Source organism: Armigeres subalbatus, chromosome 1, assembly GCF_024139115.2.
Source record: "Armigeres subalbatus isolate Guangzhou_Male chromosome 1, GZ_Asu_2, whole genome shotgun sequence".
Lineage (NCBI taxonomy): Eukaryota > Metazoa > Arthropoda > Insecta > Diptera > Culicidae > Armigeres > Armigeres subalbatus.
Genome location: NC_085139.1, coordinates 17228780 through 17255622, shown reverse-complemented (window position 1 = coordinate 17255622; position 26843 = coordinate 17228780). Strand labels below are relative to the sequence as shown.

General features: G+C 43.7%; 1 protein-coding gene across 2 annotated transcripts; it reads left to right on the top strand.

Annotated features, from left to right (window-relative positions):
• LOC134222334 (carotenoid isomerooxygenase) lies at window positions 1–26720 on the top strand. Of its 2 annotated transcripts, none has more exons than XM_062701498.1 (3): window positions 1–129; window positions 1050–1471; window positions 25202–26720. In XM_062701498.1, the coding sequence occupies exons 1-3, from the start codon at window positions 112–114 to the stop codon at window positions 26553–26555; spliced, it is 1794 nt and encodes a 597-aa protein (XP_062557482.1). In that variant the 5' UTR covers window positions 1–111; the 3' UTR covers window positions 26556–26720. The 2 variants fall into 2 exon arrangements, with proteins under 2 accessions (XP_062557482.1, XP_062557472.1); XM_062701488.1 differs by lacking the exon at window positions 1–129 and adding an exon at window positions 571–979.
• Window positions 26721–26843: the final 123 nt, after the last annotated feature.

Below are 26843 nucleotides of genomic sequence, written 5' to 3'. Positions count from 1 at the left end.
AAACACCCCACGGGAGCAACTGCACGTAGTGGTCCACCATCTATCCTGTGTGATATAACAATCCAGGAACTAGGCAGCGGCGGTTCATGCCGGTAGCGTGAGAACATCGCGATGGACATCAAATCCTTGGTAAGAATATTGTGTAATGCCAGAGAAGCACGTGAGTAAGCACAAGCAAGCAGTTTTGTAAATGTGTCCACCGGGACGAACAGGAAACCCCAAAAGTGTTTGCACGAGATCGGGCTGCGCTCGAGACACGGCGTGAAAATCATGATTGTTATAAAAATTTGAAGTATATACAAAATACATTTAAAAAATAGAAAACTTCAGATTTGAGAGATATCATGCAACTACCTGAAATTATCAATCGTAGAGCCTTTCAACGTAGGGGAGATGAATCATTTAACTAGCCAAAAAATTGCAGAAAAAATTCCAATGTACTAGAAATTTGAATAACCTCCATGATTTCACCACCGTGCAGGAAGAACATAGACAGGCTGAAAATTCGCGAGTGTCTGCTTTCATTGGAAATGCATGCTTTCAGTATAAAAGTGGACGGTCTGACGAAATCGTTGATTAGTTTTCGTTGGCACGGCTCCAGAATAGCCTCAGGATGGAGATATCAGTGGAAGAATCAGAATTTTGCGAGGAAACCAATTTCGAGTCGCCATGCCACAGTCCGACAATGGAGAAGAAAACATTCAACATGGATTTCCTGACCATTAACGGGCATTTTCTACCCAAATCGGCGCATTCGTCTGCGTGTTCAACGCGCAGCGTCAGTTTGGTCGGGAGTCCAGTTCAGTCGGATGATGAGGAAGATAACGTCACAGTGAACGTCCATAAGCTGGACCAATCGAAGAAACACATTTTCGAATCAACGGGCCGGGCAACTCCGGTATTCACCTGGAATCCGCTGCCCACTGCTAACGGTATCGTGTATGCGAAGAACAAGGACAATGAAGTGAAGTTTTCTAGGGTGATTTAGTGACGGATTATCCAATTATGGTTATGATTGAGTGTGTGATTTTGTGTTATTTTAATTGCAGTTTGAGGATGATTCATCCGATACGGGAAGTTCCAACGTGAGTGATGTCGAAGGTGACCACGGTGAAAAGAAATCCAAGGATTGCTACCCGAATTGTGACGTCAATGTTTGGCTACGGTCATGCGAGCACGAAATCGTAGAGCCCATCGAAGGCGTAGTGAAAGGTGTTGTTCCGGAGTGGTTGAATGGAAGTCTGCTTCGTAACGGTCCGGGAAGTCTGAAAGTTGGAGAGATGACGTTTAACCACCTGTTCGATAGCTCGGCCCTTCTGCACCGGTTCAACATTGAGGGCGGAAAAGTCACGTATCAGTGCCGGTTTTTGAAGTCGGATACCTACAAGAAGAACAAAGCTGCCCAACGGATTGTGGTTACTGAGTTCGGGACAAGCGCGGTGCCGGATCCTTGCCACACTATTTTTCACAAGTAAGCAGTCATAACATATGTAACTGTCATTAAGCGCATATTTAAGTATCGTCACCGTGAGTGACAATAGGTCTGGGGGACTTGCTTGCCCTCAGATAGATTCAATCTATTCTACAAGCATTCTAAGTAGTTGAAACAGTGACCCATTCTTACCCCCATTTGACCCATTGTCATCCCCGACGACGGCACTCCATTCAATCCATCATTTGACTACTAATCTACAGATACGTATTTCAATCTCATGGTAGTCTTCAATACCTCAAATTTGACTACAATTAGTTCCATGCAAACTTAAAACAGCTTGTACTAAATCAGTTTTATCCAAACCAACCTCAATTTTCGTGGGACACTAAGAACATGAAATAGAATCAGATGGCCGCTGTGAATTAAAATCGATTTTTTGAAGCACCCCATCCTTATGGGTCTCCAGTAAGCCTTTCGAACAAAGCCGTAGGTTTGCCAATCCGGAGTAATGAGTTAGATTCTCTGCCCCGCCTAGGATGTTTTCAGGTGGAAAACATTATCGGCTACCTACACGCAAAAATATTGCAGTCGAAACAACCATTCCGAGGGTTTTTTTTAAGAATATGCACCGACGATTTTCAGCAGATAACAAACCCGTTTGATTTTACCATGCACGCAGTAAAAATCAACTGTGGCCCATGCGGAATGTTGTCACATGAACTGAAACGTTGGTGAGTTTCTCTGAAACCATGGTTAAATTTACTGAGATTTCATGGCAGTTTTAAAAACAGAGCGTAGTCTACAAAATAGTAGTTTTTACCACTGATTTTTTTTTTCTGTGTAGGCATATGTCGAGTATCCATTTTACTCGCTACACAAGAGACGGGCATAGAAAGGGATCAAATTAATAACTGTGGAAATGCTAGTTAAAAACAGGCCAAGTTCCAGTTGGAATGACGAGCCATTGGAGAAGGAGAAGGTATTCTTTATTTTTGTTATCCCAATTGCCCACGCACAACTTTTACGTTAGTACTTCGTAAGGAAAAGGTGATAAGAAATCCACTTTACGAGCTCAGTGACTTATCAACCCTTTTGGATTTATGATATGTCAAGGAATTGGGTGATTGAAAAGGAATTTAGTTTAGAAATATCGTCAAAAGCAAACAATATCGGATTTGCAGAATTATATGTTCACTCTTCGCTTAACTCCACACGCGACGTAGATTGTGGCCACGGAAAACTGGGGAACTCGGACACTGTTACTAACGAAAAGGAAAAGATCCGACTGCTGTAAATGAAAGGACCGTATCGTGCGGTGGTCAAAAGCCAACTGGCTATTTATTCTCAAATCATCTCGATCAGTTCGGGTCAGCACATACATATAACACACTCAGAGCAAATATAGAAATTTTCTTTGGAGAAACTCTACACAAAAACATCGATCTTTATAATAGTGACTACATGTATACATTGGACAATATCTAGCACTCAACGCCCCATTGGAATTGGCACATTTCAATCTCATCCTTCGTCGTCCTTATCGCCATCATGGAGGTTTTTGTCCGGCTGCACGTTGTTTCCATCGATTGGTCAAGCACAGCTTCGTAATGGGCCTTCGAACGAGCTTGCCTCCTGATCGCACATCTGCTACCCGTACCCATCCATCTGCACCTGGGAATACATGCTCGATCCTTCCGATCTTCCAGGCCATGGGTGGCTGATTGTCTTCTCGGATTATAACTAGTTGTCCAGGGATCACAGGTAACGATTTGGTCCATTTGTTCCGGTGCTGCAATGTCGTGATGTAATCGTTCGACCAACGAGCCCAGAAATGTTGTACCATCTGAGAATGACGCTGCCAACGAGAAAGAGTGGTCTGCTTACGGTCGGTTAGATCAGGCTCTGCGATATCGGTCAGCGGGCGTCCCACCAAAAAGTGACCAGGAGTAAGAGGGCTGACGTCACAAGTCTTCTGATAACGCAGTGATAGGTCGTGAATTTGGCACGGCAAATGCTGGGTAAAGCGTACCATTGGTACTTCGCGTACCTGAAGGAATAAAATAGACCCCATCTCGTTGTCCTAACCCTCTAACCCAGTAACTCCTATCCCTACCTCCCCGTGGTGCTGGCCGGGATGCGAGCAACCTTAGGGAAGATCGGGTAACCAATCCCGCTAGGAACTATGGTCGTAAGCTGACAGGGAAGGGGGGGGGGTTGCTCCTCTCCGGAGGTGCAAATCTTACTGAGCGTATGTTCTCCATGTCAGGATCGGCTCACAACAGCGTCTGTTCTCCATGTTGGGGGCGGCTGATCATCGTCCGAGTGCCAGCGAGGGACCCTAAGTGAAATTGTGCACCATGGTCCACCGCGAATAAGGAGGAATGGTCCTCCGGAAATTTAGGAGGTTTGGTGTCAGGCCCTGCAAGCCAGCCTTTAATAAATATACGCAACGAACAATCAATAAGAGAGCACGGACCGGAACCATCGACGAAGACCACTGCGACGAAAAGGGACTAGTTATTTGAAACTCGGATCGTGGAAATCTCTCAACTTCATTGGGAGCACACGTATACTCGTCGATGTGCTCAAGGACCGTTGATTCGGCATCGTAGCGCTGCAGGAGGTTTGTTGGAAGGGATCAATGGTGCGAATGTTTAGAGGTAATCATACCATCTACCACAGCTGCGGCAACACACACGAGCTGGGAACAGCTTTCATAGTGATGGGCGATATGCAAAGGCGCGTGATCGGGTGGTGGCCGATCAATGAAAGAATGTGCAGGTTGAGGATCAAAGACCGGTTCTTCAACTTCAGCATAATCAACGTCCATAGCCCACACTCCGGAAGCACTGATGATGATAAGGACGCATTCTACGCGCAACTGGAACGTGAGTACGACAGCTGCCCAAGCCACGACGTCAAAATCATCATAGGAGATTTGAACGCTCAGGTTGGCCAAGAGGAGGAGTTTAGACCGACTATTGGAAAGTTCAGCGCTCACCGGCTGACGAACGAAAACGGCCTACGACTAATTGATTTCGCCGCCTCCAAGAATATGGCCATTCGCAGCACCTACTTCCAACACAGCCTCCCGTATCGGTACACCTGGAGATCACCACTGCAGACAGAATCACAAATCGACCACGTTCTGATTGATGGACGGCACTTCTCCGACATTATCGACGTCAGGACATATCGTGGCGCTAACATCGACTCTGACCACTATCTGGTGATGGTTAAACTGCGCCCAAAACTATCCGTCATCAACAATGTTCGGTACCGACGACCGCCGCGGTACGACCTAGAGCGACTGAAGCAACCTGATGTCGCCACTGCATACGCGCACCATCTCGAGGCGGCATTGCCGGAAGAGGGCGAGCTCGAAGAGGGGCCCCTTGAGGACTGCTGAAATACAGTCAAAGCAGCCATTAACGACGCAGCGGAGAACAACGTCGGGTATATGGGTCGAAGTCGACGGAACGATTGGTTCGACGAAGAGTGCAGACAGATTCTGGAGGAGAAGGACGCAGCGCGGGCGGTCGCGCTGCAGCAAGGTACCCGGCAGAACGTGGAACGTTATAGACGGAAGCGGAGACAGCAGACCCGCCTTTTTCAGGAGAAGAAACGCCGCCTGGAAGAAGCGGAGTGCGAGGAGATGGAACAGCTGTGCCGTTCTCAAGATACACGCAAATTCTATCAGAAGCTCAACGCATCCCGCAAAGGCTTCGTGCTGCGAGCCGAAATGTGCCGGGATAAGGATGGGAGCATCTTGACGGACGAACGTGTGGTGATCGAAAGGTGGAAGCAGCACTACGAGGAACATTTGAATGGCGCTGAGAGTACAGGCAGTGAAAGTCAAGGCAGCGGAGGAGATGACTTCGTCAGTTCAGCGGACGATGGAAGCCAACCAGCCCCCACCTTGAGGGAAGTTAAGGATGCCATTCAACAGCTAAAGACCAATATAGCAGCTGGTAAGGATGGTATCGGAGCTGAGCTCATCAAGATAGGCCTGAAAAAGCTGGCCACTTGCCTGCACAAACTGATAGTCAGAATCTGGGAAAGTGAATAGCTACCAGAGGAGAGGAAGGAAGAGGTTATATGCCCCATCTACAAGAAAGGTGACAAGCTGGAGTGTGAGAACTTTCGAGCGATCACCATCCTTAATGCCGCCTACAAAGTGATATCCCAGATCATCTTCCGTCGTCTGTCACCATTAGTGAACGAGTTCGTGGGAAGTTATCAAGCCGGCTTCGTTGACGCCCGCTCGACAACGGACCAGATCTTTACTGTACGGCAAATCCTTCAAAAATGCCGTGAATACCAGGTCCCAACGCACCATCTGTTCGTTGATTTCAAGGCGGCATACGACAGTATAGACCGCGTAGAGCTATGGAAAATTATGGACGAGAACAGCTTCCTGGTAAGCTTACCAGACTGATCAAAGCAACGGTGGATGGTGTGCAAAACTGTGTGAAGATTTCGGGCGAACACTCCAGTTCGTTCGAATCGCGCCGGGGACTAAGACAAGGTGATGGACTTTCGTGCCTGTTGTTCAACATTGCGCTAGAAGGTGTCATGCGGAGAGCCGGGTGTAACAGCCGGGGTACGATTTTCAACAGATCCAGTCAATTTATTTGCTTCGCGTATGACATGGACATTGTCGGCCGAACATTTGCAAAGGTGGCAGAACTGTACACCCGCCTGAAACGTGAAGCAACAAAAGTTGGACTGGTGGTGAATGCGTCAAAGACAAAGTACATGCTTGTGGGCGGAACCGAGCGCGACAGGGCCCGCCTGGGAAGCAGTGTTACGATAGACGGGGATACCTTCGAGGTGGTCGAGGAATTCGTCTACCTCGGAGCCTTGCTAACGGCTGACAACAACGTTAGTCGTGAAATACAAAGGCGCACCATCTGTGGGAGTCGCGCCTACTACGGGCTCCAGAAGAAACTGCGGTCGAAAAAGATTCGCCACCGCACCAAATGTGTCATGTACAAGACGCTTATAAGACCGGTTGTCCTCTACGGACATGAAACATGGACAATGCTCGATGAGGACTTGCAAGCACTCAGGTATTCGAGAGACGGGTGCTTAGGACCATCTTTGGCGGTGTGCAAGAAGACGGTGTGTGGCGGCGAAGAATGAACCATGAGCTCGCCCAACTCTACGGTGAACCCAGTATCCAGAAGGTAGCTAAAGCCGGAAGGGTACGATGGGCAGGACATGTTACAAGAATGCCGGATAGCAACCCTGCAAAGATGGTGTTCGCTTCCGATCCGGCAGGTACGAGACGGCGTGGAGCGCAGCGGGCGAGATGGGCAGACCAGGTGCAGAACGACTTGGCGAGCGTGGGGCGTATCCGAGGATGGAGAGATGCGGCCTCGAACCGTGTATTGTGGCGTCAAATTGTTGATTCAGTGTTATCTGTTTAGATGTTAACTAAATAAATGAATGAAGGTCGTGAATTTAGGAGGGCTTCAATACGAGTGAGCACAGTGTACTCTTCGAAAGTCATATTGGCAGTTCCAGTAATGCGCTTCAAGTGGTATTTGGCCGAACATACTCCGGCTTCCCACAATCCGCCGAAGTGTGGTGCGGAAGGTGGAATCATGTGTCATTCGATCACTGATTTGACACAAAAATTGTGCAGTCCGGTTTTCAGCTGCTGGGACTGGAACATCTTGTACATCTCTCTCAGCTTGTTCTTACTAAAAATCGGAAAAAAGTTTGGCGCATTTTCCCCTACGTGATATGAATCGTTGAAGTGCCGCTATAAAAGCGTCGGCGGTCAAATCTCCCACAAGCTCCAAATGTATCGCTCGGGTCGCGAAGCATACGAACATCGCTACATATGCCTTGTAGGTGACGGATATTTCGGTAGATCGCCCATCATTTATCGCATTGGAACTGGTTTCGCTCCAAAGCAGGTGACACACTTCCGGATGACTTGTCGTACCGTACTGCGACCATGTAGAACAAGAGTCTCCGTCTAAATGGTGCAAGTAACATTTTCTGCGGAGCGTGTAGCATTACGACGTGGCACGATCAGATAAGGGCCAGTGTGAACGGATGCCCAGGCGGTAGTACCATGGGGTGCTTCTGATCCACAGGAAGAGTGGCACCCTAGTAGCACAGTTCAGATCGATTTGGTTGCAGCAACTCCATTGTGACTGGATTTGGTCGCATATGAGTCACAGTGACTGATATGTGACAAGTGTGCTACTCGGGCATGACGGATTCTCCCACCAACGCGCAACACGGTGAAGCGAGACTCTTCTAGGATGATGATGATGATACTACCATGTATTGTAGCAAGGCACCTGCCGATAGCACTGACCATATCTCATGAACGATTTGATCATGATTATATTATTGTTAGTATTTCATCAAACTCCTGTTCGAAGGGCCAAAATGGGTGGGGTGGTTCCATAAGCAGAGACACTTATGCGAATCCACGGGATGAATAGAGAATCTCCTTCCAGAAGAAAGTTATTACATACAATAATATAACCTAGCCCTCGTTTCCCAGATTGACCCAATAGATGGGGAGAAGAGCCCGCCCTTTATCCACGAGATGTTAACATTAGGAAGTTGGCGATTCCACTCTTCCTATAGCGAGACTCTTCTAGGAACACAGAAAATGTGATTAATTTGCTTTTACTGTGAATTACCTTTCCAAATTGTAGGCGCTTGAGGTCATCTGTAAAGGCTTCTCTCTGGGTAATGCTGGTCAGGGCAACTGTTGATTGTTGCAGCTCGAGGACGCTTAGCTATCGTATCGATGTTCTCTTTTGCTACCAAGTCGAATGAATGAAAAATCCATGTCGATGAATCGTAAAATCCATGCCATTTTCCGTTGCATTTTTCTGAACTCACTTTCAATCTCGAACAGCCGGAATAGTACAGGAGGATCAGTGACTGTGAGGTTGATTATACTATTTTTCGTTTCCGGGAGCTGGATAGGAGATCTGCAGGGTTGTCGAGAGTGTTGAGGTATCTCCATTCCATGTTGTGCGTCAAATTTTGGATTTCGATGACGCGATTGCAGACGAAGATTTTCAGTTTGCCTGGGTCGGTCCTGATCCAAGATAGAACGGTGGTGGAATCGGACCAGAGGGTAATTCTAGAAAAGGATATGCTCAAATTTTGCGTTATATTAGAAATCAATCGTGCAAGTACAAGCGCACCACACAGTTCAAGGCGTGCGGTAGTCAGTTTAGCGTTTTTTAGGGGTGCGATTCGAGACTTAGAGGTAAGCAAAATAACCGAACATTCGTGTCTATCATCCATCGATCGAATGTAAGCGCATGCACCGTAGCCCAGATCGGATGCATCGCAAAACCGTGCAGTTCAATTAGTGGCGATGAATTGTACGGAAGCACACAGCGAGGTATAAAAATTTCGCCCATATGGATGATTTGATTTCGGAAACTCTCCCAGGGGTCAGGACGCAGTTTCTTCGTTGTTCAGAATTTCATCCCAATCGACTTTGAGGTGCCACAGCCTTTGCAGTCTCACCTTTGCCAAGAATATCAATGGACCAAGTAATCCTAATGGATCATATAGTTTTGCTATGTCCGAATAAGGGGAAGCAGGGACTATGTCCAAGGGCTTGACGATCCCTCCCCAGGCCATCTGCGAGTTGTGGCGCCTGCCTAGGATGTGGTGGGGTTTGACAGTGGGTCCTGTTAAACCTGCATGTATCCGCAAGTAGGCTCCGCCAAAGCGACCGTGTGCCGCTCAAAGCGCACAAGCCCAAGTCCTGGTGTTAGGTGGGACGCTAAACAGCCCTGACACGACGGCCCTTCGACGAGACAGGAGGTTTGCGCGGGCCCAATAAGCCGCCTTTAAAAACAACCATTACGAACGACATAGAAGATAATACGACTCGATACAATCGGCAACGACTTAGGTGACGAATAAAGGATCACGATTGGAAGCTTGGAACATGGAACTGCAAGTCGCTAGGCTTCGCAGGTTGCGACAGGATAATCTACGATGAATCACATCCTCGCAACTTAGACGTCGTAGCGCTGCAGGAAATCTGCTGGACAGGACAGAAAGTGTGGAAAAGCGGGCATCGAGCGGCTACCTTCTACCAAAGCCACCAACGAGCTGAGAATTGGCTTCATAGTGCTGGGTAAAATGCGCCAATGTGTGATTGGGTGCCAGCCAATCAACGCAAGGATGTGCAAGCTGAGGATTAAAGGTCATCAACGTGCACAGCCCCTACGAAGGGAGACCCGACGACGAGAAAGAAACGTTCTATGCACAGCTGGAGCAGACATACGATGGATGCACACTGCGGGACGTCAAAATCCTCATCGGTGACATGAACGCTCAGGTAGGAAGGGAGGAAATGTATAGACCGGTCATCGGACCGGATAGTCTGCATACCGTATCGAACGACAACGGCCAACGATACATAAACTTTGCAGCCCCCCGCGGAATGGTAGTCCGAAGCACTTTATTACCCCGAAAGAATATCTACAAGGCAACATGAAAATCACCTAATCAAGTAACGGAAAACCAAATCGACCACGTTCTAATCAACGGTAAATTCTTCTCCGACATCACGAACGTTCGCACTTATCGCAGTGCGAATATTGAATCCGACCACTGCCTCGTCGCAGTATGTCTGCGCTCAAAACTCTCGACGGTGATCAACACGCGTCGGAGTCGTCCGCCGCGGCTTAGCATTGGGCGGCTACAAGACGGTAGACTAGCCCAAGACTACGCGCAGCAGCTGGAAGTGGCACTCCCAACGGAAGAGCAGCTAGGCGCAGCATCTCTTGAAGATGGCTGGAGAGATATTCGATCCACCATTGGAAGCACCGCAAACCGCTGCACTAGGCACGGTGGCACGATACAAACGGGCGCGGAACAGACAAAACTCGATTTTCCGGAGGAAAAGCGCCAGCAGGAAGATCGTGACCGTGAAGAAACGGAGGAACTGTACCGCGTTAATAACGCACGAAAGTTTTATGAGAAGCTGAACCGTTCACGTAAGGGCCTCGTGCCACAGCCCGATATGTGCAAGGACATAAACGGGAACCTTCTTACGAACGAGCGTGAGGTGATCCAAAGGGGGCGATAGCTCTACGATGTGGACCTGAATGTCGATATGGCCGACCGCGGTGGCGGTATGGTAAAGAACCGAGGAGCACGCGCGGAGGACATGCGGCTACCGGCTCCGAAGCTCCAGGAAATCCCGGAGGAGATCAGCCGGCTGAAAAACAACGAAACCCCTGGAGTTGACCAACTACTAGGACAGCTGTTTAAATCCGGTGGTGCGCTGGCTAGAGCGCTGCACTGGGTCATTACCAAGGTTTGGGAGGATGATGTTCTACCACAGGAGTGGATGGAAGGTGTCGTGTGGCATCTACAAAAAGGGCGATAAGCTGGATTGTAGCAAATACGGCGCAAGCACATTGCTGAACGCCGCCTACAAGGTACTCTCCCAAATTTTATGACGTCGACTAACACCAATTGCAAGAGAGTTCGTGGGGCAGTACCAGGCGGGATTTATGGGTGAACGCTCTACCACAGACCAGGTGTTCGCCATACGTCAGGTATTGCAGAAATGCCGCGAATACAATGTGCCCACACATCATCTATTTATCGACTTCAAAGCCGCATATGATACAATCGATCGGGACCAGCTATGGCAGCTAATGCACGAAAACGGATTTCCGGATAAACTGATACGGTTGATCAAGGCGACGATGGATCGGGTGATGTGCGTAGTTCGAGTTTCAGGGGCATTCTCGAGTCCCTTCGAAACCCGTAGAGGGTTACGGCAAGGTGATGGTCTTTCGTGTCTGCTATTCAACATCGCTTTGGAGGGAGTAATACGAACGGCAGGGATTGACACGAGTAGTACGATTTTCACGAAGTCCGTCCAGTTATTTGGTTTCGCCGACGACATTGATATCATGGCACGTAACTTTGAGAGGATGGAGGAAGCCTACATCAGGCTGAAAAGCGAAGCTTAATACATAGATTGGACTAGTCATCAACACGTCGAAGACGAAGCACATGATAGGAAGAGGCTCAAGAGAGGTAAATGTAAGCCACGCCACCCACTAGGAGTTTCTATCGGTGGTGACGAAATCGAGGTAGTTGAAGAATTCATGTACTTGGGCTCACTGGTGACCGCCGATAACGATACCAGCAGAGAAATTCGGAGACGCATAGTGGCTGGAAATCGTACGTACTTTGGACTCCACAAGACGCTCCGATCGAATAGAGTTCGCCGCCGTACCAAACTGACTATCTACAAAACGCTTATAAGACCGGTAGTTCTCTACGGACACGAGACCTGGACGATGCTCGTGGAGGACCAACGCGCACTTGGAGTTTTCGAAAGGAAAGTGTTGCGTACCATCTATGGTGGGGTGCAGATGGCGGACGGTACGTGGAGGAGGCGAATGAACCACGAGTTGCATCAGCTGTTGGGAGAACCATCCATCGTTCACACCGCGAAAATCGTAAGACTGCGGTGGGCCGGGCACGTAGCCAGAATGTCGGACAGTAATCCGGTGAAAATGGTTCTCGACAACGATCCGACGGGAACAAGAAGGCGAGGTGCACAGCGGGCAAGGTGGATCGATCAGGTGGAGGACGACTTGCGGACCTTCCGCAGACTGCGTGGTTGGCGAAGTGCAACCATGGACCGAGCTGAATGGAGAAGTCTTTTATGTGCAGCACAGGCCACTCCGGCCTTAGTCTGATGATAAATAAATAAAATGTCCGAATAAACCGATCGTTTCATCGGCTGACCAGTGTGAAACTGAATCTCGTGTAGTTTGGTAATAAATACATCGTTACGGGGTTACCAGGTTAATCCTAATGCTCGCGTAGTCGTCCCGTTTTCAAAAAATGCCACTTGTTCGGCGCTTGAATTGGGAACAGATTGCAGAACCGCCGGATGGTTAGACGCCCATTTATGAAGCACAAATCCTCCGGCTGCCATCATCTCACGGAATTCTGATTGCATTGCCAGCGCTTCGTCCAGTGTATCAGATCCGCTCAACAAATCGTCTATGTAATAATCTTCGGTTCCCGCCTTTGACGCCAAGGGAAACGCTCGCTCTCGTCTTCGCATAGTTGTTTCAGCACACGTGTCGCTAGAAAGGGCGCACAAGCAGTGCCATAGGTGACGGTTGCCAATTGATACACCTCCAAAAACACTTCCGGATGAGGACGCCAAAAAACCTGCTGCCATTTGCGATCTTGTACCCGTATAATGATCTGTCGAAACATCTGGGTGATATCAGCAGTGAATGCGATTTTCGGAACTCTGAATCGCAAAACAGTGTCTGCCAACTTTGGTTGTATTACTGGGCCAACATAGAGATGTTCGTTCAAAGATGTTCCTCTCGGACGCATCAAAAACCACCCGCGTTTTCGTAGTAGTGCTTGTCGGGTTGAACACTGCATGATGCGGCATAAAGTACGCGCCGTCGGTCTCTTCGTTTATCTTGATCATATGCTCTTGCTCGTGGTAATCTGCCATAAATTCTCTGTACTGATCATAAACGGTTGGATTGTGGATCAACCTCCGCTCAACTTGCACGAATCTACGTAATGCCATTGATTCACTGTCACATAGTTCCGCAATACTCTTCTTGACTGGTAGCCCTACCTCATTTCGCCCATTCGGAAGCCTCCGACATGTTTCCTTGAAGCTCCGTTCTGCAGCTTGCTTTTCTTCAGTCAAATGTCTTGACTCGGGAATGGACTCCGCTTCTCAAAATTTTGCTATCTGCTCGCTCAATACCTCATTGGTCACACTACGCATATATTCGAGGAAGATTGCTCTGCTTCCTGCTCGTTTACTGCTCCGCCAAATACCCAACCGAAAATAGTTTCCTTGCACCAAAACATGTGATCATCTGGTATCGAGTATGTTTGACCGGTGAACAGTTCATTGAAAATTTGGATTCCCAGCAGCATATCGATTCGTCGCGATCGATTGAACGAAGGATCTGCCAAACTCATATTTGCTGGAATCCGATCGATATCTACCTGAAATGACCTTATTGGTAGATCGGTTGTGACTTTATTTATGACCAAAAATTTTAAATTGAACGAAGTACCATGCATTAAGGTGGAGCGAATCGTTGCCCTGACCTTGCTTTTGATCAATTGTGATGACTCTGTGACACCAAGAATATTTACATACGCTTTTGATCTGAGAAGCTTCAATACATTGACGAGTCGTGCTGCGATCAAATTATGCATTGAACCACAATCAAGCAATATTCGGCATTCGATTGAGTTCCCATGAGTGTCTTCAATAAGCCCTACTGCTGTGTAGAGAACGTATTGGCATGATCGGGTGGTAGACGAAGAAACAGATCCAACAAACGAATTAATCGAGGTTGTATTTTGCCTGGTAGGTACGCGTTGACCAGTACTAGCTTCGGGTGGATGGCGATTTTCATTTTCGGTGTACGATGAAGACGAATCGGAGTCGTGAAGCAGTGTGTGGTGTCGACGTCCACATTTTCGACACGAGCTGCCCTTACATTCGTGCACAAAGTGTTTATTGCTGAAACAGTTCAAGCAAAGGCCAATGCTATTGATTATAGCAAAACGATCGTTGGCTGCCAGACTCAAAATTTGGTAGCATCGGTTTAAAAAATGTGCACCTTTGCAGACGAAACAAGTTACGTTACTGAAGGTGGGTTTTTGGGAACTTGTTTTTGCGGGGATGGTTTTGACGACATGGGATCCAAATCGTTTAGGTTTAGAACGAGTCAATTGATTTGACACCATTTCTTTTCCATCTTGTTCGATGTTTTCTAGACAAACGACAACGAGAACTGTAGGAAATGTAACACCTTTTTCCACGACGGCAGGGCATTGTCAGTCAATTGCAGCTCAATATCCTTACGAGTGCAAGCGCATCAAGGCGAGTGCAGACCAGACCAGATGGATCGAAAATTGTTCCGAAAGGGGTTCTAATTTCAATTCAAGATTAGCCAAATCTCGAATATTTCGGGTGACGTCATTCAATAAGTTTCGTAACGCAGAACTAGATTCGCGAGTAATTGGCTTTACCTGGAACAACTGGGCAATGTGCTTGTCCACCAGAATCCTTTTGTTCTCAAACTCAGAACAAAGCGCTTTCCAAAGAGACGCAAATGAGTCTTCTGGTGACTGAAAATGGCGTGCTGCACCATCTTGAATGGCAGCCTTGAGGTAGAACTTATCACTTTCCGAGAGACCTTCACGACGTTTCACAAGGGCATTGAACTGATTTTTAAAACTGATCCAATCTTCCAACTGGCCATTGTATCGGGGAAGGGGGATATCCGGCAGTTTGGGATGAGGTACTTGGGGGGTTGGCCCCGATATTTGCGCGGTAACTGGCTTGGGTGGGTCAATCTCACGGAGTTTACTGCGAATAAGATGGCGGATCTCGTCGAGAGTGTCTTCAACTTGTTCACTGGTCATTTGCCACTCTTCTACCTCATCTTCTTTCAACAGTCCATAAAGCTTGGCCTCTGTCTCGTGGAAAAAAGAACGCATCTCATAAACTGACTGTAGCTTGTCTTCGAGAAGAGATTTGTCTTGCTTCTCGGAATCAAACGAACGCACATAAATTAACAGCTTTTTTGCACGGGACTCAATGCTGTCCATCATACGTGAATACGAGGACAAAAGGATTTCCTTCGCAGCGGGCATTGCTGGATAAGCTTCACTCCTGGAAACAACGCACCCACTTGCAGGATCTTACCTGATTTCTAATTTTACCGATTCTACCTGTGACCGACCTGGAAGGCATGAAAGGCATACATACATGCATCAGCGATCAAACCACGCGGCGATCTAGCTGGAGCTGCTTATTATACACCACACCGCAGGCTTGACCAACACAGCACGATATCCACTCTCTTTTTCTTGTCCGAAGACCACTTTTCGATGAACACCTTTTGCAACTAAATCACTCAGTTAGTGTCCATTTGCTTTCAGATCACAATATCTATGAAGACAATGCCAAGGTCCACAAAGGTATTCGAGGCTCAGTGTCCATTTCACATTCACACAGCACATGCACACTTGTCCGAGTTCCACGGTTTCCTGAGATCACTCCACGAGACCGTTTTTTGTCCAACACAGAGTCCACCGGTTACACCCGGTTGGAAGAACCATTTTCATATGTTCACTCTTCGCTTAACTCCACACGCGGCGTAGGCGTAGAAAACTGGGGAACTCGGACACTGTCACTAACGAAAAGGAAAACATCCGACTGCTGTAAATGAAAGGACCGTATCGTGCGGTGGTCAAAAGCCAACTGGCTAAGGTACACCGGGGCAAGTTGAAACGGTTTTTTCAAAGTTGAAATTCGAAGTGCTGTAAAAAAATCACCCTTTGGTATATTTTGAATCTGTTTGCAGTGTTTGCTAGTTCGGGCCAAATATTATACATAAAAAATAAGCAACCTTCACAAACTTTTTTATAAATATTTTTTATATTTAAATTATTTTTTTATATGCACCGTTTCAACTTGCCCCGCGAATCGGGGCAAGTTGAAACACTGTGTTATATTCAGACCTAAGCTAATTTTGCCGTATTAATAACAAAATGTGACACTCAAGAAGCACGAGGTTGTAAAGGTGACTATAAAACTGCCAGGATTCGCATAAGAGTCCCATGTAAGTTTTTGACGATTTTAATTTTCTTTCAGAAATTAGCTGAAAATTGTGTCCTGTTTAAGAAAAACTGATGAAATAGTAAGCTTTGTTCTAGAAATTTGAAAACAAATCCCACTTTTGTTGTCTAATCTTGATATTTACCTCGCATAATAATCAGATTCCAGATTTTGATAGGTACTATTTGCGTTGCGTTGCGTTGCGTTGTAACGGAGTATTTCGTAGATTGCATACTGATAGCTGTCATGTATATTCTTTACCTTCTTCACCCCAACATAGACTACTATTTGGGATTCAATAGCAACCCAACTGGGGGTCCAAAATGATAAAACATGAAGGCCATCATTGCCGGCCACGCCCATCTTCTCCGATACTAGGGAAAAGAAGGAAATGATGATATGACATCTACTTAACGAGAGGCCAACGACTCACCGACGCCCTCATAGATGTCAAGGAGTTGGATGGTTGGAAGGGTGTAGGTATAGTTTAGGAGTATCTTTATGAGCAAATGATAGAAAATTTGTGGCAATACGTTTGGAGTGACTTTGCTAAGAAATTTATGTCACCCATTATCTTGCCGATGATTTTCCTCGGATGGGGCGAAGGTATTAGCCTTGCCCTGGCTAATAGCCTAGGTTAAAGCGCCTTTGCTCGCTCTCGAAACGAAAAGAGCAAAAAGAAATTAAATCCCCCCTCCCCCTGATATGATAATGATTTTGATCAACAGATGAATTCTAAGTGGATGAATAAATGATCAAACGGCTGCAAACAAGCCTCTATTGTCGTAGCAGAAGCAAACCCGCCTCAATACGACAGGCAGAAGCACATGTTTGTGATTCAAACGCGATCGACTGTTGTTCAATTTCGATACACATAGTTGGGTAGAGAGAAAGATGTGAAATATTGCTAAAGTAGGATTCGATGGATACGGAGAATTGACTCATATGCCACCGTTATTAGCTGGTTATGGGACAGCTTTCTCGCAAGGGCAGCTGTTTTATAATTGGTAATACGTCCGTGTTCTTAATGGAATAGTGCGGGTTCAAGTCCCAATTAACGGGGTAACTTGCCCCAGAGTACCTCATAAATTCTAAAAACTAATGTGTGTATAAATAAGGCAAGTAGTGTAGTGTAAGAAGATTGAACATCCTCACCGGCTTATCCTGGGCAATGCTGATTGTAGATCCGTCTGTTGTCTGCCGAGTAAAATGCATTTGATTTTTGCGCATCACAAGCGCATTCAACACGGCATCCTTTTCCATTACACTTACTAACATTACATTTTCTGTTAAGTCTGCGTTTTTTAACGTTTTCATATGTGCGGTATATCCCGGATGGATGGCACTAGTAAAATGCCAGCAAAAACTTCAGCAGAAAAATCTTGCCAAAAATCAAAACTTCTTCCGTTCATAATCACGGCCTACTTCCATTTTCCCAGATTTTGATAGGTACTATTTTACACAAAATAATAAATTTATAGTCCATTTAATTGTCCCACTGCAATAAATACGGATAAAGAATATTATGTTATTTTTTGGAAAGATGCCAATTTTTTTCAATTTTTAATTTTTTTTTTGTATTTTTTCATGTAAAACAAGTTTGATAAATTCAACTGCAAATTACCCAAGTCGGCGAAAATGACATGGGACTCTTATGCAAATAAGGGCAATGTACAACAAAGCCACAAGCGTATTTTCAGAGACCAAATTCTGAAGAACGAACTACGCTGAAAATTTATCAAATTGATTTCATCCTACTGGTGACCACTCGGATTACTATTCAGGATGCTTCATTATTGGGTTTACTTGTATATTGCGAAGTTGATTAATTCGATTGTGGCTTCTTCAGAAATGCACATTAACTAAACAGCCATCATATCTCTCATAAACTCTACGATTGGAGAAAGAGCCAGCTGGGGAAGTGGAAGGCGGAGTTAACGAAAAGTTTACATACTCTATGTTTTATTTTTCTGAGAGTCAGTGCTCGTAGATTAAGAATCTCAAAACTGCAGATTGTAGGAGGGTTGACCGAATGGGCGAAAATTTATTAAATTTATGTTCAGAAGTTTGCATATTTTTATAAATTTGTGTTTTTCGAATGTATGTTTTTTCAAACCATCCTGATTTCTGGAAAAAAAAATACTTTTAATTGCAAGGGTGATGTTTTGAATTGTTGTTTCAACTTGCCCCGCATCACGCATTTCTATTTGCCCCGATGAGTTGAACATGCAGAGCAATATCAAACAACCAAAATACAAAAATTAAAACGGGGCTTCCATCGATTTATCATAATCATTATGCTTATTCAACATTGAATGATTACCTACCGTGAAAATTTGATGAAAAAACTCTTCCAAACATTGTTTTGATACCTGTTTCATTGGCACGTCAAATAGTTGTTTTGGATTTTGCAAAGGGCGAAAAATAAACAATGGCAGGGATTGCCTTTGAAAGCTGCAATCTTTCGAGAATGGCGTCAGAAGGTGCGTTTATGTGAATAGTTTGTTGAAAAAAATTATCAGAGCATTCGGTTTTTTCCTATATGAATTACAGCTTCCGTTTCAACTTACCCCGCATTTCAACTTGCCCCGGTTTACCTTATTTATTCTCAAATCATCTCGATCAGTTCGAGTCAGCACATACATATAACACACTCAGAGCAAGTCTCGGGTACTTATTCGGTGTCAGGCCATTTGGCCGAATGCCGTTTGGCCGAATGTCGTTTGGCCGAATGCCATTTGGCCGAATGCCGTTTGACCGAACGGGTCATTTGGCCGAATGCCGTTTGGCCGAATAGTTAAAAAAATTGACCTCATTTTACGAGTGGTCCTTCTTCCTCCTTTCTTATTCTTTCTTCTTTCTTCTTGCTTCCTTCTTTTTTCTTCCTTTCTTCTCATTTCTTCTTCCTTTTCCCTTCTTCCTCCTTTCTTCTTTTCCCATCCTCTATCTTCTTTCTCCCTTCTTCCTGCTTCCTTCTTTCTTCTTCTTTCTTCCTTCTTCCACCTTCCTTCTTCCTTCTTATTTATTCCTTCTTTATTCTTCCTTCTCCCTTTTCATTTCTTCATTCTTTCTTCTTCCTTCTTCTTTCTTCCTTCTTTCTTTTTCTTTCTCTATTCTTCCTTCTTTCTTCTTTCTTCCTACTTCCTTCTTCTTCCTTCCTTCTTTCTTTGTTCTTCTTTCCTCTTCTTTCTTCCTTCGTTTTGTTCTTTCTACCTTATTTCTTCTTCCTTCTTCCTTCGTTTTTATTCTTGCTTCCTTCTTTCTTCTTCCTTCTTCCTTTTTCCTTCTTCCTTCTTCCATCTTCTTTCTTCTTCCTTCTTCCTCCTTCCTTCTTTCTTCTTTCTTCCTCCTTCTTCCTTCTTCCGTTTTTCTTATTCCTTCTTCTTGCTTCCTTCTTCCTTTTTCCTTCTCCCTTCTTCCTTCTCCTTTCTTCTTTCTTTTTCCTCCTTCTTTCTTCCTTCTTCCCTCTTCCTTCTTTTTTCTTTCTTCTTCCTTATTTCTTCTTCCTTCCGCCATTTTCCTTCTTTCTTTTATCTTCTTTCTTCTTCCTTCTTCTATCTTTCTTCTTCTATCTTCCTTCTTCCTTCTTCCTTTTTCCTTCTTCCTTTTTCCTTCTTCCTTTTTCCTTCTTCCTTTTTCCTTCTTCCTTCTTCCTTCCTTGTTCTTCCTTCTTCCTTCCTTGTTCTTCCTTCTTTCTTCTTCTATCTTCCTTCATCCTTCTTTCTTTTTCCGTCTTCATTCTTCCTTCTTCCTTCTTCTTTCTTTCTTCTTCTTTCTTCCTTCTTTCTTCTTCCTTCTTCCTTCCTTGTTCTTCCTTCTTCTTTCTTCCTTCTTACTTCTTCCTTCTTCCACAGATAAACAGACGTCTCACTTAGAACAAAATGCAATCAAAATCATCGTCATGAAAACATTATCGCCCAATGCTAAATACCCTGTGTGTGGTCAAGCGGCAACCAGATGGCGTTAGTGAGCAAACGTCAAACACAAACAAACCGATGGAAGCGCCATCGGTGGCCGATCGACCACCTACAAAAAATTGAATCCACCGTTAAAAAGCTGAACGATGGAACATGTGTTGAGTGAGACGTCTGTTTCTCTGTGCTTCTTCCTTTTTCCTTATTCTTTCTTCCTTCTTCCTTCTTCCTTCTTCTTTCTACCTTCTTCCTTCTTTCCCCTTTCCTCTTCCTTCTCCCTTTCCTCTGCCTCCACCCTTTTTCCTTCCACCTTCGTTTTTTTCCTTCTTCCTTCCACCTTCTTCTTTATTCCTTCCTACTTATTACATCTTCCTCCTTCCTTCTTTCTTCTTTCTTCTTCCTTCTTCCTTTTTCCTCCTTCCTTGATCCTTCTTCCTTCTTTCTTCTTCCTTCTTCTCTCTTCCCCTTCTTTCTTCTTCCTTTTTCCTTCTTCCTTCTTCTTTGTTGCTTCTCAATACTCAGTTCTCACTTTGTAAGAAAGCGTATTTCAACTATTCGGCCAAACGGCATTCGGCCAAATGGCGTTCGGCCAAATGACCCTTTCGGCCAAATGGCATTCGGCCAAACGACATTCGGCCAAATGACCCTAAACCACTTATTCAAAAGGACGTATCTGATTTTGTAAACAAAGATTCAAACGTCGATTTGTCCAATCTGATAGCAACCACGCAAACCAACACCACAAACAGGTAGCCGAAGGCTTCCCCTATCTGTCTGTGGTGATGGTTTGCGTGGGAGTGCTATCAGATTGGACAAATCGACGTTTGAATCTTTGTTTACAAAATCACATACGTCCTTTTGAATAAGTACCTGAGAAATATAGAAATTTTCTTTGGAGAAACTCTACACAAAAAACATCGATTTTTATAATAATGACTACATGTATATATTGGACGACATCTAGCACTCAACATATACATTGGAGGTGAATTTTCACTTGTGAGGTTAAAAATTCAATCCGTTTCTAACAAAATAAAAAGAATATATTATATTAATGTTCTAAATGCTTGATTTCTATCAGTTATTCAAAGAAGAGGCAAGGCTAAACTCTATACCGATATTGAAGACGTGGTTTAGGTACGATAGATATATTGTATTGGGCGAGACAGCTCATTCTACTGACCTAAACCCAATTACAATAATTCAAGGGCATATTTTATCCGAGTCTTATCTTTACTTATAACAATTAATAGCAGATCCATATTGAAACAGACTTAGCGAAACTTACAATTTACACAAGATCTTTATAATCGGGACTCGATTAAAAGTATTCGTAAAGGAATTTCCCTAATGAATTTTTATTTATGTCTTTATTAACGAGACTGTTGGCCCTTGGGTAATGATTTTTTTTAAATTTATTCCTTTAATTCCTTCTTTGAATATTATAAAGAATTATCAAAGGAATTTGCGGATACACCTCCGAAGTAATTTTATAAGGAATCCCACGAAAGAATTCTTGGAGGAATGTCCAAAGAAATTCTTGGATAAATTTTGGAATGCCAGAAACTCCTTCAGGATTTAATTTGCAAATTCCTTTGCGAATTCTTTTAGAAATTCTTTTGGAAATTCACTTAGCAATTTTTTTGGAAAATTCTTCGTGAATTCCGTGACAAAAACTATTTTAGGAATACCATCGAAAATTGTTTTAGGAAGAATCCTTCGAATATTTCTGCAGGTTAAAATTATTTTCGGAAATACCTTTTGAAATGTCTTCGAAATTCCTCCACAAACTCCATCGCAAATTCTTCTAATGATTTTTTATAATTCCTATACAAATTCTTTTTGGAATTTCTTACAAAATCTATTAGAAATTCCTTCGGAGAAATTTGAAGGAATTTCTTAAAGAATATCTAAGGAAATTGTTTTAGGGAAACCTTCCGGGATATCTTCGGGAGAATTCATTTTACGAATTTATTTATAAATTCCTTTGGGGATTCCTTCGATATCGAATTAGGAACTCTTTCATTTTTTTAATGAGTTGGATCAGCAATTATTTCAAAACTTTATTAAACAATAATTTCTTAAGAAATCCATTCTGAAAATCTAGCAAAAAAATTCCGGGAGTTCCCTTGAAATTTCACTTGGAAATTTCTTCATAATTTCTTCGAGGAATTCTTTCGAATATTCCTTTAGGAGTTCCTTGGGACATTCCCCCGAAAACTTAATTAAAAATCCCTAATACCTTCGGATATTCCTTTAGATTTTTTTTCGGAAATCTGTTCAGGAATTATTCTAGGAATCATTCAAAAATTCCTTCGGAAATTTCATCTGGAAATTCCTTTGACATTTCCGTTAGAACCCATTCCGAAAATCCCTTTAGAATTTTCATTTTTGTTCTTTTATAAATATCCGGAGAAAAATTTCCAACTAAATTTCCTGAACAATTCCTGCAGGAGAGTTTTGAATGGTTTTAGTAAAAGCAAAAGCAAGATCTTCTGGAATTCCGGATGAATTCACAAAGGCCTTTTCAGAGCATTTTATGAAAGGATCCCAAGGGGAATGTCAAAAGAAATTATTGGCGAAATTTTCTAAACTATTCCTGGTAGGAATTCGTAGAATTGAAAGAATTTCTGAATGATTTTCAGAATGAATTCTCAAACAAATTTCCAAAGGAAAAATTGAAATAATTTGTTACAATTTTTACAGGAATTTGTGAGATATTATTGGATACCTATTCGAATTTCCAAAGAAATTCCTAGATCTTTAAAAACACGAAAATAATTCTAAGCAAACTGGGAAAATCAGTTATGTTTTTCGTGATAATGTTGGCGCATATTATCAAATTTCAGAGAAAATATTTGATTGGGTGGGTCACGTGTCCCATCGTGCCTTAGCCAAACTCCGCCAGTGATGGAAAGATGGAGCATTTCGCTGGTAAAATCGAACAAATGTTAAAAATAATGTGTTTTCAGAAGTTTTGAAGAAAACAATCAAGCTCGAACTGAAATCGATCTAGAGTGCGACGCTTTAACCCGATCAAGATGGGGCAGGTTCGTCTAGTATATAATAATACCTACACCCAACCGGTGGTTGTTAGATTTTCTAACAATTCTGTATAAGAATCTACCAACTCCTGTATAAGAATTGGGCTTATGCGAAACTAGGATAGGATGTGACAATTGAATTGCGACTGCCTTGTTGTTTCCTCAGTCGGTTGTTTCGACGAGGTGGTGGCCAGTGCTTCCGAATAATTTTTATGCAAAATCCACCAAACAATATATGTAACAAATTCATGTTTTCTCGTTCATTTCTTTCATTATTCGTAATAAAAGATGCTATGTACTATCAGAAAAAAGTTTTCACATGGAATTAGATGAGTTTTATAGTGAAATGGTTAAAAAGTTGATAAATAATGCTTCAAATCAAGTGTTTTAAATAAGCATAACACTTGAGAATCATGCATACATCATTTGTAGTCTAGCATAAATTAATTTTACTCAAAAAATCAAAAATCAAACTTTTGAATTTTTCCATAAATTTCAATTTATTTACCCAGCAACACGGCCAGGGTAACAACAAGCTGCCCTTTTGAAAATGTGATACCGCCGATCGAAGTAATCGATTGTCATTTTCACCCAATCAGCAACCGGTACGATTTTGACAGAAAATCGGTACGATTTTTACTGACTAATTGGCACATCCTATCCTAGATGCGAAATCGTTAGATTCTTATACAAAAAATGTAAGAAAAGCTTACAATATTGATAGATTTTTATACAACATTTGTATAAGAATCTAGCAATTTCGCATATGCTCAGTTTTTATACAGGTTTTAGTAGATTCTTATACATAATTGTTAGAAAATCTAACAACCGCCGGTTGGGTGTAGGTAATCATATTTTGAAATTTCAAATTGAATATCAATGTGCCAAACTGAAGTTCAATTTCGACACCGCACTCAACAATGCTGAAAACGAGAAACGACGTTTGCTGCTGTTCATACACATGTACTCCTAACAAAAACTGGTGACTTGGATGTTAACGGTTTGAGTGCAGTTAGAAGTCCGACTAGGCTGTAAATCTACCATCTGGTGATAGATAGCGGCGGATTTTGCTCTAACGCAGGTAATATACCCTAGTAACATTCTGGTTTTATGTTGGTTTTGGTACCCTTGTACCAAATGTACCCTTGTAGAGTAAATTAGTAAGAAAGTTATTAGTAAATTAGAGTGAAATCAGTAGTGATTCAGTTTCATTCTAAATTTTCGACCACCATTTTAGTTTGAATCTGGAGCAAAATAGAACAAAGCAGCGGAGCAGTGTTCTATTCATGTTTTTAAAATTTTCAATTTATTGAAATAATTATGTTTCGGTCAAGAAAGGCGCCGTAATTGTGAAATGGATTGATCCGTAGATAAAATGACGAATTCATACACCCAAAAATAGAAAATTATTTTCATCTCGTGATTCATTCGCGGTTCAAATCTACAGAAAATAGAACTGAGCGTTATACCAGTTTTATTTTCTTGACAGTTGACTTGTATAAAAAATGAATCTAGTACAGCTGCTGGGAAAATAAATGTTTCAGATTCATATTCAAACTGACAGCCCCGAACGATTTGAATCACTGCTGATTTTACTCTTAGTAAGAACGTTATAAAACATAAAATGTTACTTGCGTAGCTTCTCAAACACACTGGTACAACCAGCGTGATGGTTTTCTCGATGAACCTTAGGAAACAAACTGTGCACAATATGACTATTGTTGGATATTGGCTTCAATCCAAATGGAATCTCAAATGGAAGCCGACCAAAAACTCTCAGCAAATCTTCTTTTGAAAAACGGCTTCAAATTTTTTAGCCGATGATAAGGTACTTTTGATCTGCTACACTCTATTTCCTAGGAGAACTTCTGGTGCTGTATAGCTGTCTATTACTTTAGAAGATCCTTGGTTTAAGCGATGCAAAATTCTGGAATGGTAGCACCAATCGATATTGCTTCTTCCACCTCAGCTTATACTCTTGTAGGCTACGATTCGTTCAGCCTTGCGAAATGAAGCGACATACTAAATAATGGGAACTCGTCGTGTACTATCAATGATGTGCGGTCACTTCTTGATGAATCGCAAATACATTATTTAGGGCAGCTTAAACATGCTTTTCCTGATAATTCATATTTCCCTTCGACAGGATTGCCGCCATCTTCCGCAAACCGGGAGAGAACAATTCGGACAACGCGATGATCTCCATCTACCCGTTCGGTGACGAGTACTTCGCCTTCACCGAGAGCCCTGTCATTCACAAGATCGACCCGCAGACGTTGGGAACCGAATCGAAGCTGAACGTCTCCGACTACGTGGGAATAGTCAACCACACATCCCACCCCCATGTCATGTCCGACGGTACCGTTTACAATCTGGGCTGTTCGGTAACCAAAACAGGACCAGCTTATACAATCATCTGTTTTCCGCATGGTGAGAACATGTTCGAAAATGCCCGCATCGTGGCGTCTGTACCGGCCCGTTGGAAGTTTCACCCCGGGTATATGCACACGTTTGGAATCACGGAGAATTTCTTCATCGTGGTCGAGCAGCCTTTGAGTGTTTCCGTGCCGTCGATGCTGGTAAGCCAAATTAAGAACGAACCGATGGCTTCATCGTTGAAATGGTTCGAAAATCAACAGACCTACATCTATTTGTTGGATCGCGATAGCGGAGAACTGAAACACACCTACCATGCCGAGTCATTCTTCTACCTCCACATCATCAATCAGTACGAAAAGGATGGCCACGTGGTATTGGATATATGCTGCTACAAGGACCCTGCCATGCTCAACTGTATGTATATTGACACGATGAAGAACATGCAGCAGAACCCGGATTACGCAAAGATGTTCAGGGGTCGACCCTTGCGATTCGTACTGCCACTGAACTACAAACAAGATTTGAAGAGCTCTACGACGAGTATTTTTTCCGCAGCTCGACCATGGGCCTGCTTGATCAAGAAACTCAGCATAACCGACTTCAGTGAAAAGAAGCTTAACAGCGAAGAAAACTGTAGAGATCTCACCCTGAAGAATCTAATCACGCTGAACAACACCAAGGCAGCGGCATACGTCATGCCCGACGCTACCATATTCTGTAAACCGGAGTTGTTGTGCGACCTTGGCTGTGAAACGCCACGAATCTATTACGAGGAACACCTAGGTCGCGACTATCAATACTTCTATGCCATCAGTTCAGACGTAGATGCAAACAATCCTGGCACTCTGATTAAAGTGGACGTCACAAACAAGTCTCGGCTGACGTGGTGTGAGGAGAATGTTTATCCGAGCGAACCCATCTTTGTGCCAAGCTCCAACCCACAGTCAGAGGACGATGGCGTAGTCCTGGCGGCAATGGTTTGGGGCCGCGAAGAGGAAAATCGAGTCGGATTGCTAATTTTGGACGCCAAAACATTCACCGAGATTGCACGAAGTGAGTTCACGACACCGGGACCGGTGCCCAAATGTCTGCACGGGTGGTTTCAATCGTCACCAAAATGAGCTGATTAACAACGCACTCATGGGTCAAATAGTGTGAACACGGCGAATAAACCAATAAATCGATTTTCCCTTTCAGCTCGTGATTTATTGCAGACAAATGTGCTCAATTATGCATGCAGGCATTATCACCTAGCATGATGAGTATATTTGGAATTGCTGTATTGATGTTAGCCGCAGTCACAAATAAAATTGATGTTTTACATATATGCAATACTTATTCCCTGGAAAGGAATCGAAAGATAGCCCTTTAATATTTGGACACGTTAATATAGTGGCGAAGTTAAATCA

Coding starts and splice junctions, on each gene's coding strand:
- LOC134222334 (XM_062701488.1), top strand. CDS start 614: ATGGAGATATCAGTGGAAGAATCAGAATTTTGCGAGGAAACCAATTTC. Junction 980..1,049: donor ATGAAGTGAAGTTTTCTAGG/GTGATTTAGTGA, acceptor TTTTAATTGCAG/TTTGAGGATGATTCATCCGA. Junction 1,472..25,201: donor TGCCACACTATTTTTCACAA/GTAAGCAGTCAT, acceptor TCCCTTCGACAG/GATTGCCGCCATCTTCCGCA.